Source organism: Micromys minutus, assembly GCF_963924665.1.
Source record: "Micromys minutus genome assembly, chromosome: 21".
NCBI lineage: Eukaryota > Metazoa > Chordata > Mammalia > Rodentia > Muridae > Micromys > Micromys minutus.
The window spans coordinates 40,080,931-40,094,421 of record NC_137956.1 but is presented as its reverse complement, the minus strand read 5'-3'; the positions used below and the strand labels follow the sequence as shown (position 1 = coordinate 40,094,421).

General features: G+C 43.3%; 1 protein-coding gene across 7 annotated transcripts in view; it reads left to right on the top strand.

Moving 5' to 3' along the window:
- Positions 1–435: 435 nt before the first annotated feature.
- The window catches only part of DHX30 (DExH-box helicase 30), a 29,796-nt gene continuing 16,740 nt past the window's right edge, over positions 436–13,491 (top strand). The window contains exons 1-5 of one of the 7 annotated variants that reach the window (XM_080934523.1): positions 436–503; positions 2,181–2,272; positions 4,925–4,979; positions 9,415–9,510; positions 10,538–10,566. In XM_080934523.1, the coding sequence (XP_080790649.1) occupies positions 9,440–9,510; positions 10,538–10,566 (100 nt within the window). In that variant the 5' untranslated portion in view covers positions 436–503; positions 2,181–2,272; positions 4,925–4,979; positions 9,415–9,439. Of the gene's footprint in view, positions 504–1,160; positions 1,182–2,180; positions 2,273–2,796; positions 2,922–4,859; positions 4,980–9,414; positions 9,511–10,537; positions 10,567–13,491 lie in introns of those variants that run through there. The other 6 variants (XM_080934518.1, XM_080934519.1, XM_080934520.1 and 3 more) reach the window with 6 other exon arrangements.

Here is a 13,491-nt window from a genome sequence, read left to right as displayed (position 1 = left end):
GGCTCACCTCCCTAAAAGTGCAGAAGACCAAGGGGAGACACGCAGGAGAGAAAAGGCGCAACACAGAGGTAAGGCTGGGGATGACGAGAAGAACCAGAGATGGCCATCGGTCCCCAGCTCCCGCCGGCTCCCACGGCACAGGCCACGCACGTTCCTGGCCGCTCCGCCGGAAGTCCCGCCTGCGTCTGGGGCTACAGCCGCGCGCCCTCCGGCCAGTGCCCGGGTACGGGCTCACACTGACTGTCTCGCTCTGTGAGCTCAGGAACACTAGAGACAACCTAGGCAGCCGAACGCCTCGCGAGCCCCTAAGAAGCCCCATCCCACACTGGTGGCCAGGCGAAAGGCGCAGGCCGGGCAGCTCCGGGGGCCGCAGGTGGGACTTCCGCCTCGGAACCCGGAAGGGACCGCGCCGTCGCTGGTGGGAGTTGTAGTCCGGCCGTAGTTGGGGGGGCCCGCGGCTCATGCGCCGTGCACCGAGGCTTGTTTCACATCTGTAACAACAGGTGAATTGGGCTTTTTATTCTACCCTTTCGCGCCCCTTGAAGCAGCCTGCCACGGTCGGGGGTGGTCGGCACGAGGAGGGGTCCGGAGTCCGGCCGGCGGCCAGGCGGAAAGTGGGAAGGAGGAGCTGGCGAGCCTGAGGAGCAGGCCGGGCATCCTAGGCCTGCCCGGGAAGCCGGCAGGGCCGAGCTCTGGGCAGCCAGGCCTCGGCCTGCCGTTGCCATGGAGCCGGGGCGGGGCGGGGGCCAGACCGGTCCGTCGGGGCGGGCCTCGCTGCCAGGGGCTCGTAGGAGGCCGAGAGAGGCGGCTTCATTGGCTCGACGACGCCTTAGCCTCAGGGGATGCTCGATTTTCCCCAGGCTGGGCCCGGAGGAAGTCTCCCGAGTGCCCGAGACCTTTGTCTGCCCCTCCTCCCACTGTACGGTCTTGACCGTTCCTCCAAAGGGAAGCCTGATGCATTTTTTTACTCTTCTGGTTTGCCTGATTTTGCACCGACCTTTTCTGTGTGGGAGGCTAAGGGTTGAGGTGTTCTTTGTTTGCTGGTAGTGACTTGTCCCATTTTGCAGGGAAAGACCTAATGCATGGTGGGTCCTTTGTTTGCAGTGAAGTGGAGTCCTAAGGGTCCTCAGAACCCTCGAGCCAAGAGTACTGCGTCTGTGCGTTTTCTAGATAGTCCTTGTGTAAGCAACATTGGTCTTTTAATTGCGGCTTTCCAATGCAGAGACAGTTCATCTTACAACCCCCCAGTTCGTGGGTGCTGGCCATGCACTGTTACTAGTAGACTGCTGCAGTCCAGTTGCAAGGTCTCAACTTGTTTTTGGATGCATCCTACTGGCCAGAGTAAAATCACACATTTTTCTGATGATTTTCCTTGGAGCAGTTTCTTGGAAGGCATTGACCCCACTGCCATGTGCCATGCAACCCTGGACTACATTTTATAAACTTAAATCTTAGAGTCTGACATTTCCAGGCAGGAGGGCTCTTTCGTGATTTTTATATATTATTATTATTTAGATTTATGATAATGCTTTTTACTTGTACGTTTATATATTATTTGCCAACGTTTATATTTACGTAGGTGTACCCCACCTGACACCCAAAGATCATAACTTTTCAGTGTTTTAATTTATGAAGCTATAGTCCAAAAGTTTTATCAGCTTTTGGACTCCACGTATTCTTTCAAAGAATAAACATGGTACATGTAGAATACAAGTTGATATGTAAGGAAAGTAGTATAATATTAGTATGTAAACCATGGGGTCAGAATTCCATTCTGTTCTGATGCTGTAGAATCCCGAGTAAATTATATATCTGAGCTTCCATTTATTTCTTGGGGAGAGAATATTCTTCATAGGGTAGCTTCAGGGATTATATGAGGTCAAGTCTAAGGGCATTCTTTGTAAACTGTGAAAATGTTTTTGACATTGTGATTTTCCCAGACTGGAAGTATCATTTTAGGTAGACTGGTATTATAGCCTCTGGGCTTGGAGAAAATTTCTTATGGATGCTCCATGGCACAGTTCACTTTTGGTGGGTCTAGAAGAGATCAGGGTCCTCTTGAGTGAGGAGGCTATTGTGTCAGAACTTGTTAAAGTTAGTACATTGATTTCTGTGGTTGGTATAGTCTTGCTTCCCAGTGAAGGTTGCCACTCCAGTGAACTTACCCTGTTACTTTCCAGGAGGCCCAGCCTCGTGATGAGGAATAGCAAGGAGAGAATTCAGCTCCAGTTCGAAAGCCTGCAAAATCTGAGCCCCTTACTGCTTTTATAAGGTAAGGTGACTTAGCCCTGCTCACAGAGCTGTGGTATGCATTTTGCTGTACTGTAAAGTGTGTGGTTGGCCCCATTTGTAGGAGTATTGTTAATTATTATTTGTTTGGAGACATCACTTAAGCAGTCAACTAAAAGTTGTGTTTCCTCACAAAAGAAATTTTGACATACTAGAATTTAATGTATCTCTATAAATTATATTAAACTGAATCAAAATTTTTAAAGATTTATATTATTTATATTAGTGCACTGTTGCTATCTTCAGACACAGCACAAGAAGATGTTAGATCCCATTACAGATTGTTATGAACCACCGTGTGGTTGCTGGAATTTGAATCCAGGACCTCTGGAAGAACAGTGCTCTTAATTGCTGAGCCATCTCTCTATTTTAAAATATTGAATCAAATATTTTAAAAAATATTACCATATTACAAGAGAAGCACGCTTTTTTTTTGGATCTCTGTGAAATGTTCTAGAACATGATAAGATGAAATGATTTGATATCTTGAATCTCATATTTTTTGAGATGAAGACAGGAAAAGACTGTGGTATATGAAACTTTGTTGCCAAGAGAGGACCCAGAGACTTTAAAAGCAAACTCTGCTAGGCATGGTGACTCCTGTCTGTAATCCCAGCACTTGGCAGCCTAAGGTAAGAGGGTTCCTTTGAGTTCAGTCAGTCTGGGCCACAGAGTGAGTTCTAGGCCAGACTGGATAACAGAAGGAAACTTTATCTAAAAAATACCTCCCAAAATGAAAACCAAATTTAAAACAAACCCCAATCTGTTTACATGCAGATTAACTTAAAATTTCCTAGCAAGAAAGTATGGGACTGTGGGTAGTGCTTAGTGAGGCTTAGTGGTAGATTAGTTATTTAACATAAACAGGCCTTGACTTTAATTCCTAATACCAAACAACCTAAAACACTTAGGTTTCCTTTAAAATTAGGACCTTAAACTGCACTCTTTTTCTTTTAATTTGTGTAGATGGTGTTGATAGAATGTAACTTCTCTGAGTAAGTGGCATTGTCATTGGTTTTATATTGAAGTTTTCTCTCTGGAGAGCCCCTTATGGTTTGTTTTTTTTTTTTTTTTAAGGATTTATTTGTTTAATTATTTATGTGGGTACACTGTTGCCCTCTTTAGATATGCCAGAAAAGGGCACTGGATCTCATTTCAGATAGTTGTGAGTTACCATGTGGTTGTTGGAAATTGAACTCAGCACTTCTGGAAGAGCAGTCAGTGCTCTTGACTGCTAAAGCCATCTCTCTAGCCCCTAGAGTATCATATCTTATTGGTTGACATTTCCAGCATCCCTGGTGAAGAGGAGGTCATAGTGTGGGTTTGAAAGATCAGGCCTGTTACTGCCCACATCCCCACAAGTTGTGAATGAAAGGGATTAGCAGTCAGGAACAGTAATTTAGGCCCTCCTAGTCTAGCAATGTTGTACATTAACCTAATATGCAAAACATTGTGTAGATTTTTTTAAAACTAAATTTAATGAGGGTTACTGGACCTAATCCTATTCCAGGAGTGCTTTTGTTAAGACCTCTAAATATGACTTTGAGTATTTTACAAAACAGTATTACTAAATTATAAGTGTTACTTTCCCCGTACTCTCTAAGTAGAGTTCTCAGTTAAATGTATTAATAAAAGTTAGGCATGGCGGTACACACTTGTCATTCTTCACTTGGGAGGTGGATGTAGGAGTTCAGAAAGTGAAGCAAATTAACAGAAATATGAAGGGAAGAAGGTACTAATCAGTAAGATGAGGTGCATACCTATTATCCCAGTGCTCTGGAAGTTGAATAGGGTAGTTTGAGCTAGCCTGGGCTCTATAGTAAAACCCTATCTCCGGGTAATAAGAGAAAGACATCAAGACTTCTGACCAGTAACTGCTCTAATGTAGTATTTATAATTTATTATTAATAATACCATTAACAAATATTACTTAGAAATTTACCATGCATTTCAAAGAGACTTCACCATAAAAAAAAAAACGTTTAAATTATTAAACTTAAAACATGAACTCTCAGTCAGTTCTCATTCCAAAAGGCTGAACTAGGTTTTCTAGAAACCCACAAGCCATTAGTCATCAGGCAGTCCTTATTCCCGTTTCCTGAGACCACTTGCTCTAGAAGGTCCATATGGAATTTAGTTTCTTCCTGGAAAGCCCAAGAAAATTTCCAATTATTGTAATTGGTGGAACTGTGTCTGTATTGACACCTTTATTGCTTTCTTATTTAACAGGCTTCAGGAATTTTAGAACAGCAAAAGCACAAAGCTGTCAGTTAGAGAGCAGCAAGGATAGAGTGGAGAGCTGGCCTTCTCATCCTCCTTTTTCTCCTGATTTTCTAAGGCAGGGTTTCTGTCTGCAGCCCTGGCTGTCTTGGAACTACCTCTATAGATCAGGCTGGCCTTGAACCCACAGAAATCCACCAGCCTCTGTCTCCAGAGTGTTGGGATTAATGGTGTACTCCACCACCACCTGGCTTGGCCTTTGAATTCCTAAGCCTGGGGAGCAGCGGTGGGGCTCACTAGTTTCCAGCGTCATTTTCTTTGTCTTCTGGATAATGTCTCTGCTCTTGCAGTCTTTGCAGATTCTTGAACCAGGAATAGTAATCAACATTCATGGCCTTTTGACCCTCCTTCTCAGGATTCCAGCTTTCTCTCCTGGCCAGAAATGTTCAGCCTGGACTCATTCAGAAAAGGTAAGCATGGGACTATCTGCAATTCCATGCCTGTCTTCTGTGTGATTGAACACTAGGAAGGTTGTGAGCATGCTCTGCAGTGTGCAGTCCTCTGACCCTCTCAGAGTAATTTCCAAGCCCTTTTCCTTGCCTCCCCAGCTCAGAAATGATGTTGCCTTTTGCCCTGGGTTTTGTACCCTTTTTGCTGCCCGTCTCCCAAAACTTCCTGCCTGTTCACTGTTTATCAAAATCCTTCCTGTTTCTCTTTTTTTCCTTCCTTTTTTTTTTTTTTTTTTTAAATTGTGTGTGTATGTGCCTGTGTGTCTGTGTGGTATCTGCCCTGGCTGTCCTGGAGCTCTGTAGACCAGTCTGGCTTTGAACTCAGAGATCTGCCTGCCTTTGTCTTCTGAGTGCTAGGATTAAAGGTGTGTGCCACTTATTAAAATTTTCACATTATATTTCCTTATTTGTGTATGTGAATGTTTGTGTATATGTATGTTTAAAAGCTGACCAAGGGGCTCAGTGGTTAAGAGTACTAACTGCTCTTCCAGAGGTCCTGAGTTCAAATCCCAGCAACCACATGGTGGCTCACAACCATCTGTAATGGAATCTGATGCCCTCTTCTGGTCTGAAGACAGCTACAGTGTACTCATATACATTAAATAAATACAATTAAAAATAAATAAATAAAAGCTGATTAAGACTCTGGTCTGAGCATGGTTCACAAGGAGAGCCAGAACAGAATTTCCTTAGCTGCGGCTAAGTAGATCCTCCCAATGTATCTACTCTCTCTTGTGTTCATAGAGGCAAGGAAATCTCCAACTCAGCGGTGGCCTGTATGACCCACAGAATGGGGCCACAAGACTACCAAGTGTACCAGAAATGTCCTTCGTTACTCCATCTATTTTCATAGAGGCTGAAAAAATGAGTTGCTGCTTCTTTTTTTTGAAATGGAGGGAGTGCTAAGTAGAAAGATTGAAATGGAGAGTACTGTGGACAGCACATTAGTTTTTGAACTGAAAATCTAGTGTCACTTAATTACTTTGTGTCTCCTTACTAATCTGTGGGTTTTGTTGTCCACTCATAAAGGGTGGGTGACATAAGTTCCTTTGTGGTAGGAATATCTGAAAAACAGTACAGGTTTTGTGAAGAGCAGAGCCTAGTGTTGTGTAATACTCTTTATCTTTTGAGAGAGTCACAGGTCAGACTGGCCTCAAACTCCCAGTCCTCCTGCTTCCACATCCAGATTACACTGTGCTTGGGTTTGACCCCAGAGGTCTGTGCATGATAGGCAAGCTCTCTACCAGCTGATCAGATCCCCAGCCCTTGTTAACATTCTTGCATAATGCTCCCCAGCTAGCACCTGGGTCAACATTTCCTAGATCTACTTGAGCTGAGTGAGTAGTACATGTCTTTAACCCCAGTACTTGGAAGGCAGAGACACATAGAACTTGGTGAGTTCGAGGCCAGCTTATTCCACATAGTGGTTTGCAGAGTAGCCAGGGTTACACAGAAAAACCCTCTCTCAGAAAACAAAACAAAAAAATTAATTTGTCTTTTTTTTTTCTAGACCAAGGCTTGATTGGCAGGTGACATCCTTTTGTTGTCGTTCTTGTTTTGTCTTATTTTTTGAGACAGGGTTTCCCTGTGTAGCCTTGACTGTCCTGAAACTCACACTCTGTAGTTCCAGACTGGCCTCCAACTCAGAGACCTGCCTAACTCTGCCTCCCAAGTGCTGGAATTAAAGGTGTGTACCACTGTCACTTAGCCTGAGAGGTGACAGTCTTACTGCTTTCTTGTGTATAAGGCAGCGTGGCCTTAACAGAAAACCTGGACCTAGATTTCTGGTTTATATGCTTGTACTATATTCACTGGCTGGTTGGAGGTCTTAGCTGGATGACTGAGCCTCTCTGTGCCCTACTTCTTTATTATTTGAATGGGTGAAATAAGCACCTTTCTGACAGGATCCCAAGGATCAGATGAATTAATTCATATAAAGACCTTAGAGCAGGGCCTGACTCTTTATGAAGGAACAGTCCACGTTATCATTAAGTAGCTGCAGGATAAAGTGTGGTCTAATTTCAGATCTTGCTTTCTAACCAAGGAAATGTTAAACATATCTACCAATAATCTTTTTGTTCTGTTCTATTTTATATGGAAACAGTGTTTTGATAGTAGTCCAGACTGGCTCTGAACTCTCTATGTCTTAGGCCAGGCTGGCCTTCCTCTCTCTGTGAATGTTCTGGCCTTTCTTGCATATTGAATGTCTGACTGGTTTCTTGGCTGTACTGTCACAGGATGGGGACTCACACACCAAGCTCAGTCTTGTGTAGTTAGCACATAACTTTTAAAAATCACTGGATTAGGGGTTGAATGGGTAAAAGTACTTGTTGCATGGATTTGATGACCTCAGTTTGATCTCTGAATCCCACATAAAAGTGGAGTTGTCCTCTGACCTCTACACACAGTGTGGCACCTATGTATCCAAAGAAGACACACATGTAGAATAACTTAAAACAAACAAAAATCCCATGTATCAAGTCTACAAAGAAACACTAGATCAGTAACAAGAATTCACATTTTTTCCAGGTGTACATCAGAAAACTTTTGGTGATATTGTAGGACTCTAACAACTTGTGTCCTGTTAATGAAAACTTTCATGAGGGGGCTGGAGAGATGGCTCTGCAGTTAAGAGCACTGACTGCTCTCCCAGAGGTCCTGAGTTCAATTCCCAGCAACCACATGGTGGCTCATAACCATCTGTGATGGGATCTGATGCCCTTGTCTGGTGTGTCTGAAGACAGTGATAGTGTACTCACATACATAAATAAATCTTAAAAAAGAAAAATCAATACTTAAAAAAAGGAAACCTTCATGAGGTAATAGTCATCCAGCCATTGATCTATACTTCCTGGCTTAAGAGTTGTAAACACCATGGCTGTCCTCAGACACCAGAAGAGGGCATCGGATCCCGTCACAGATGGTTGTGAGCCACCATGTGGTTGCTGGGAATTGAACTCAGGACCTCTGGGAGAGCAGTCAGTGCTTTTAACCGCTGAGCCATCTCTCCAGCCCCCTGTAAACATCTTTAAACTGCACCTTTACCTACAGTCATCTCGTAGCTGATCCCCAGCCTATTCTCAGGTTTTGGGTTTTTGTTTTGTTTTAATGTAGTATTCCTAAGAATAAATGAAGACTTTTTAGATAGGGATGGAGAAGTTAGCTAACCATTTCCAACTGTACCCTCAAGGCAGAGCAGAAATCAATTCAAAATTAAACCTTAGTTTAGAAGGCTTCTGTGCATTTCATGTGTAACACTGTATATGTTTCCTGTAAAAACCACACACCTCTAGTATCTTAAAATTTATAGGAGAAGTAGGAGTATGATTGAAACCCATCGTGTGCATGTATGAGGCTTCTTTTTGTTTTTTAAGATTTGTTTGTTTATTCTATGTATATGAGTACACTGTAGCTGTCTTCGGACACACCCTGAACCGTCTCTCCAGTCCCCAGTTTGGAGCTTCTTATAAAAGTAATTTGTGGCCAGGTGTGGTGGCTTATGCCTTTAATCTCAGCCCTTGAGAAGCAGAGGCAGCAGGATTCCTGTGAGTCCCAGGTCAGTCATGGCTGTTATAGACCCTGTCACAACAACAACAGAGGTGATGTGTGGCTGAGAAGATGGCTCTGTAGGTAAAGCTGCTTGTTGCTAAGGTTGAACACCTGAGTCTGATCCCTAGAACTTGTAGTAGAAGGTAAGAACAGATTCCAGAGAGTACACATACACAAAGAAGTAAATATAAAAATAAAATTTAATGTAATTTGTAGGTCGTTGTTTAAGTAGAATTTAGTTTCTTAAATGAAGCATTTGGTATGTAAGTTGATCACTTTAGCATTTCAAATTGTAGCTGTATTTGTTTGTGTTCCGTGGCACATTTAGAGAGGTCAGCCAGATCTCTCTCTCTGCTGCGTGAGTCTGGGGATTGAACTCCTGTCATCTGTTCTTAGGACAACCAGGGCTACACAAAAAAAAAAAAAAAAAAAGTGTCTCAAACAAAGATGTGTGTTAAGACTCATAGAGAGGCCAGATGTGATGACATAGACCTGTGATTCCTGCACTTGGGCCTAAGTGTTCACATTATCTTTGTTATATAATGAGTTCAAGGCTAGCCTGAGCTATTTGATATGCTCGCTCAGAAAAAACGAAACCAAGCAATCATAAACTTCATAAAGGATAGATGTGGTCGGAGGGCTCCTAGAGAGTCAGAAGGATCTTCTACAAGGGTGTTCCTGGCGTCTGTAAGCCAGGCACTGTTCTGTTGTACGGCATGGCTGCCCTCTTCTTCAGAACCCGGGATTGACTCTTTAATATTTTCCTGAGGCTCACTTGGATTCTTAGGGTGAGTTAGCTCAGTAGTGTGCACTGTGAAGAGCGAGAACATGTTTTCTCTTTCTCCAGATCGGACCCAGCACAGGCAGCGTCAATGCAAGCTTCCCCCACCCCGCCTTCCACCTATGTGTGTCAACCCTGCTCCTGGAGGGACCATCTCTCGAGGTAAGAGAGGAGGAGTCTTGCCTCCAGTAAGAGCTTGGTGTGAGATCCATGGGTAGGTGGGTGGCAATGGAAAGCCTGTACTTGGGGTGTGCTTCTGGAAAGTGAGTCACGAGGGTGGGCTTGGCAGAGAACACAGACCTCAAGTGAGAAAATCCTTACAACAGGTTTTTCATGGTCCTTGGCTATGCATGTTGGACACTACTGTCCCCATGGGCTTCATATGTGGCCTGGAAGTAATGTTAGGATGAGTTACCTTGTTAAGCACAAGATGGAGAAGCTTCTACGCTAATAGGAATTCCTAGACTCTTCTTGTTCAAAGGGGAAATGCTTGAAACAGGGTCAGAACAGAACCTTGACCCAGCCTGATAGTCTCCATCTCTGATGCTTGCATACTATCTTCCCAGTACCTCAAAACACTTTACTGTCATTAAAGTCTACCTGACAGTTCTTTGGCAATATGGCATATATTTTTGACAGGGCAGACTATCTCACTGCCCAGATGAATGATAGTTCACCTCATGTCAACATGTACCTATGGATAGGAACAATAGTCAGAGCACAGGAACATCTTTTTTTTTCCCCCTCCAACTTGATTCTTTTCCATTTGCCAAGACCAATATTCCTGATGGCCTTTTTGTCTTGAGAGGCTCTCTTTACCGCTGGGACTGCCTGTTCATATCCCTCTGCCTACTGGAAAGAACAGTATTTTAGGTCATGGAGTTTTTGCTACATCTGGGATGAGCCTGCCTAGTTTCTATATAGTACTTTGAAGGTCAAGAGCTCAGAAAAGGTGTGGGCAGCAGTTTCTGTGGCCTGTGATGCTGCCGTGTTTCAGGCAGTTTCTACTTGCTCTCCTCTGTTCTACCATGGCCCTGACCTCTGACAGCAGTGTAATAGAAATACATACTTGTAACCCTTCTGACCACCTGACTTAGGTTTTGAAGAAATGCCACCCCCTACCATTGCTAAAACAAGAGTTGATTGCCCTTTTTTTTTTCTTTCTTAAAATGCCCTGTAACTCGAAAAGGCTGAACGTTAACATTTCCAACATGGCAGGTGAGTGGCTCTGAGAGTGTTAGATGTGCTGTGGCTAAGCTCGGAGACTGTTTGTTTGCCTTAGCTAGGAGTCAGGTAGGCCATGCCCCCTTGAATGTCAAGAAGTATGCTATTCCCTGTGTGGTGACCCATAGGTGCTTTTTTCTTGCTGTGCCTCCAAGAGGCATCCACAGGGTGTGCAGAAGACATCTTGATGTGCATATATAGTTAAGTTTTCTCTCTCACATGCTGCTTCTGTTTCCTTTGTGTGTCTGTGTGTGCATGCATGTGAGTGTGCTGGTGTGTGCATGTGTTGAGTGTGTTGGTGTGTGCATGTGAGTGTGCTGCTGTGTGGTATTAGAAAGGCCTCACGACGTGGTGCTAGCACTCTTCCATTGAGCTATTTCCCTCCTCCTACTCCTTCTTTCCCTTTGAGATGGAGTCTTGAGAGTAATGCACAGGTGCCTTCCAAGTTCTAGCTCAAGCAATCCCCTTTCCTTTGCTTCTCAGTAGGTGGGTTATGAGTAATGCACCTGGCACTCTAGAGGCTTCACTGGAACTTAAAAAGGAGCTGTGAGGGGCTGGAGAGATGGCTCAGTGGTTAAGAGCACCAACTGTTCTTCCAGAGGTCCTGAGTTCAAATCCCAGCCACCACATGGTGGCTCACAACCATCTACACTGATCGGATGCCCTCTTCTGGTGTGTCTACATAAAATAAATTAATAAATATTAAAAAAAGAAAAAAAAAAAAAAAAAGAAGGAGCTGTGAAAGCGAGATGTGGACCTAAGCACCTGTAATCCAATAATGATTAGGAGTTCCAAGACCAGTCTTGGCTACAGTAGTACGTGATATTTTATCTCCCTGTACCCATAGAAAAAGAAGGTATGTGGTAAAAATAGTATCTCTGGTGTTCAAATTAAATAAACAGCATGCAGAAGACAGTGGCCAGGGCTACACAGAGAAACCCTAGCTTGGAAAACCAAGTCATCTCCTTTCCAGACTTGTCCCCATACTACCACCAATCTCTTACCAAATCGTTCCTCCAAATAAGGGAGAACATGTCAAAAACAACAACAAAAAAGCCTTACCTGTAGATGTCCTCTGCATTTTTTCCTTCCTGCCCAGAACTGAAGCATGGGGCACTAGAAATCCTGCAAGCTAATCTGCCCAAGGCCACAGTTTGCTCTTTCCTTGCATTCCTTATGCAGTTGTGTCTTTATGGATACAGGGCCTGATGTTAAAGGATATGGGGCTTTCACATGGAGTGCTTACTGGACTCCAATAGCTCTTCTTTCATTCATAGCTCCAGTCAGCTTAACCATGGCTTATCGTTTTGAATATGATAAGTTGAGTAAGTTGCCACATGCTGGCTGAGAGCACCAGTGTTTTAGGTGTTGATAGACCCCTCTTTCCTTCAAAGGTACTGTGTTCAGAGAGCTTCAGTTGTCTGGGTTTCCTTCTATTGTCTTTGGTGCTCACTTCCTAAACATGCTGGCTTACACCTGTAATCCAGCATGTGGGAGGCTGATGCAAAAACAGGATTGCTACAAGTTTGAGGCAGCCTGGGCTACATAATTAGTTGTAGTTTAGTCTGAACTATAAATACCATGAATCAAAATATAAGCAAAGCTTACATACGCTCCCAAAGACTCACCTGCGGACTCAGATCCTTTACACCTTGATTCTGTTTAGTGGCGATGTTCTGCTTGATCCAGAAGTGGACAAAATCTCTTGAGTGCTGGTGAGTTGGCTCTGCAGGTAATAGTTTCTGCCATGCTATCCTGATGACCTGAGTTCAATCCCTGACACTCACGGTGGAAGGAGAACTAAAAATTAATAAAATATGAGTTAAATAAAAAGAAATATCTAGGGGCTGGAGAGATGGCTCAGCAGTTAAGAGCACTGACTGCTCTTCCAGAGGTCCTGAGTTCAATTCCCAGCAACCACATGGTGGCTCACAACCATCTGTAACGGGATCTGATACTCTTTCTGGTGTGTCTGAAGACAGCTACAGTGTACTCATATACACTAAATAAATACATCTTTAAAAAAAAGAAATATCTAAGTTAGTAACCCTATATTTAATATATATTGGTTTTTTTTTTTTTTTTTTTTTTTTTGAGATGGGTTTTTACTCTGTAACTTTGCTTGGCCTGAACTCTTGGAACTCAGGGATTTGCCTTCTTCCTTCTGAGTGCTTGGGTTAAATTTATGAGCCACCATGCTTAGTTACGTTTTAGGTTTTTCTGTCATGTTTTTCTGTTGCAGTTAACTCTGTCATGATAGCAGGAAAGCAGTAATTGATATTACATAAGCAAATTAGCATAGCTGTGTTTCACTCAAACTTCCTTATAGAGCTAAAGGCATACTTCAGTTGGCACTATTTTCCTAGCTTGACTTCAGCCCCCAGCACTGACTATATCAGGTGTGCTGGCACATACTGTGCTCCCTGCACTCAACAGGGTCAGTAGTTCAAGGTCATCTTTGGCTAGCTAGCAATAGCAAGTGCAATGCAAGACTGGAGTGAAGGATACTATGTTTCAAATACTAACAAAGGCCTTAGAGCAACAGCAGTGGCCTTGATTTGGTATGAAGTCAATAAGGTTTGCCAATACCTACTCTAAACAAAGGCCTTCCAAAATCCATCTGAAGAGCTGCTGTGATTTTATAGGACTCACTGGTATTTGTGGAGTGAAAAATTTGCTCAAGGTTATGCCAGCTCTTAGAACTCTGTATAATTGATTTTTATTGTTATTCTACATTCTTGATATGATCCATGTTTTTTTTGTTTTTGTTTTGTTTTATTTGAGATAGGGTTTCTCCATGTATCCTTGGCTGTCCCAGAACTCAATCTATAGATCAGGCTGGCCTTAAACCTGCCTCTGCCTCCCAAGTGCTGGGATTAAAGACGTGTACCATCACTACATGACGTGGGCTTTTCTTTT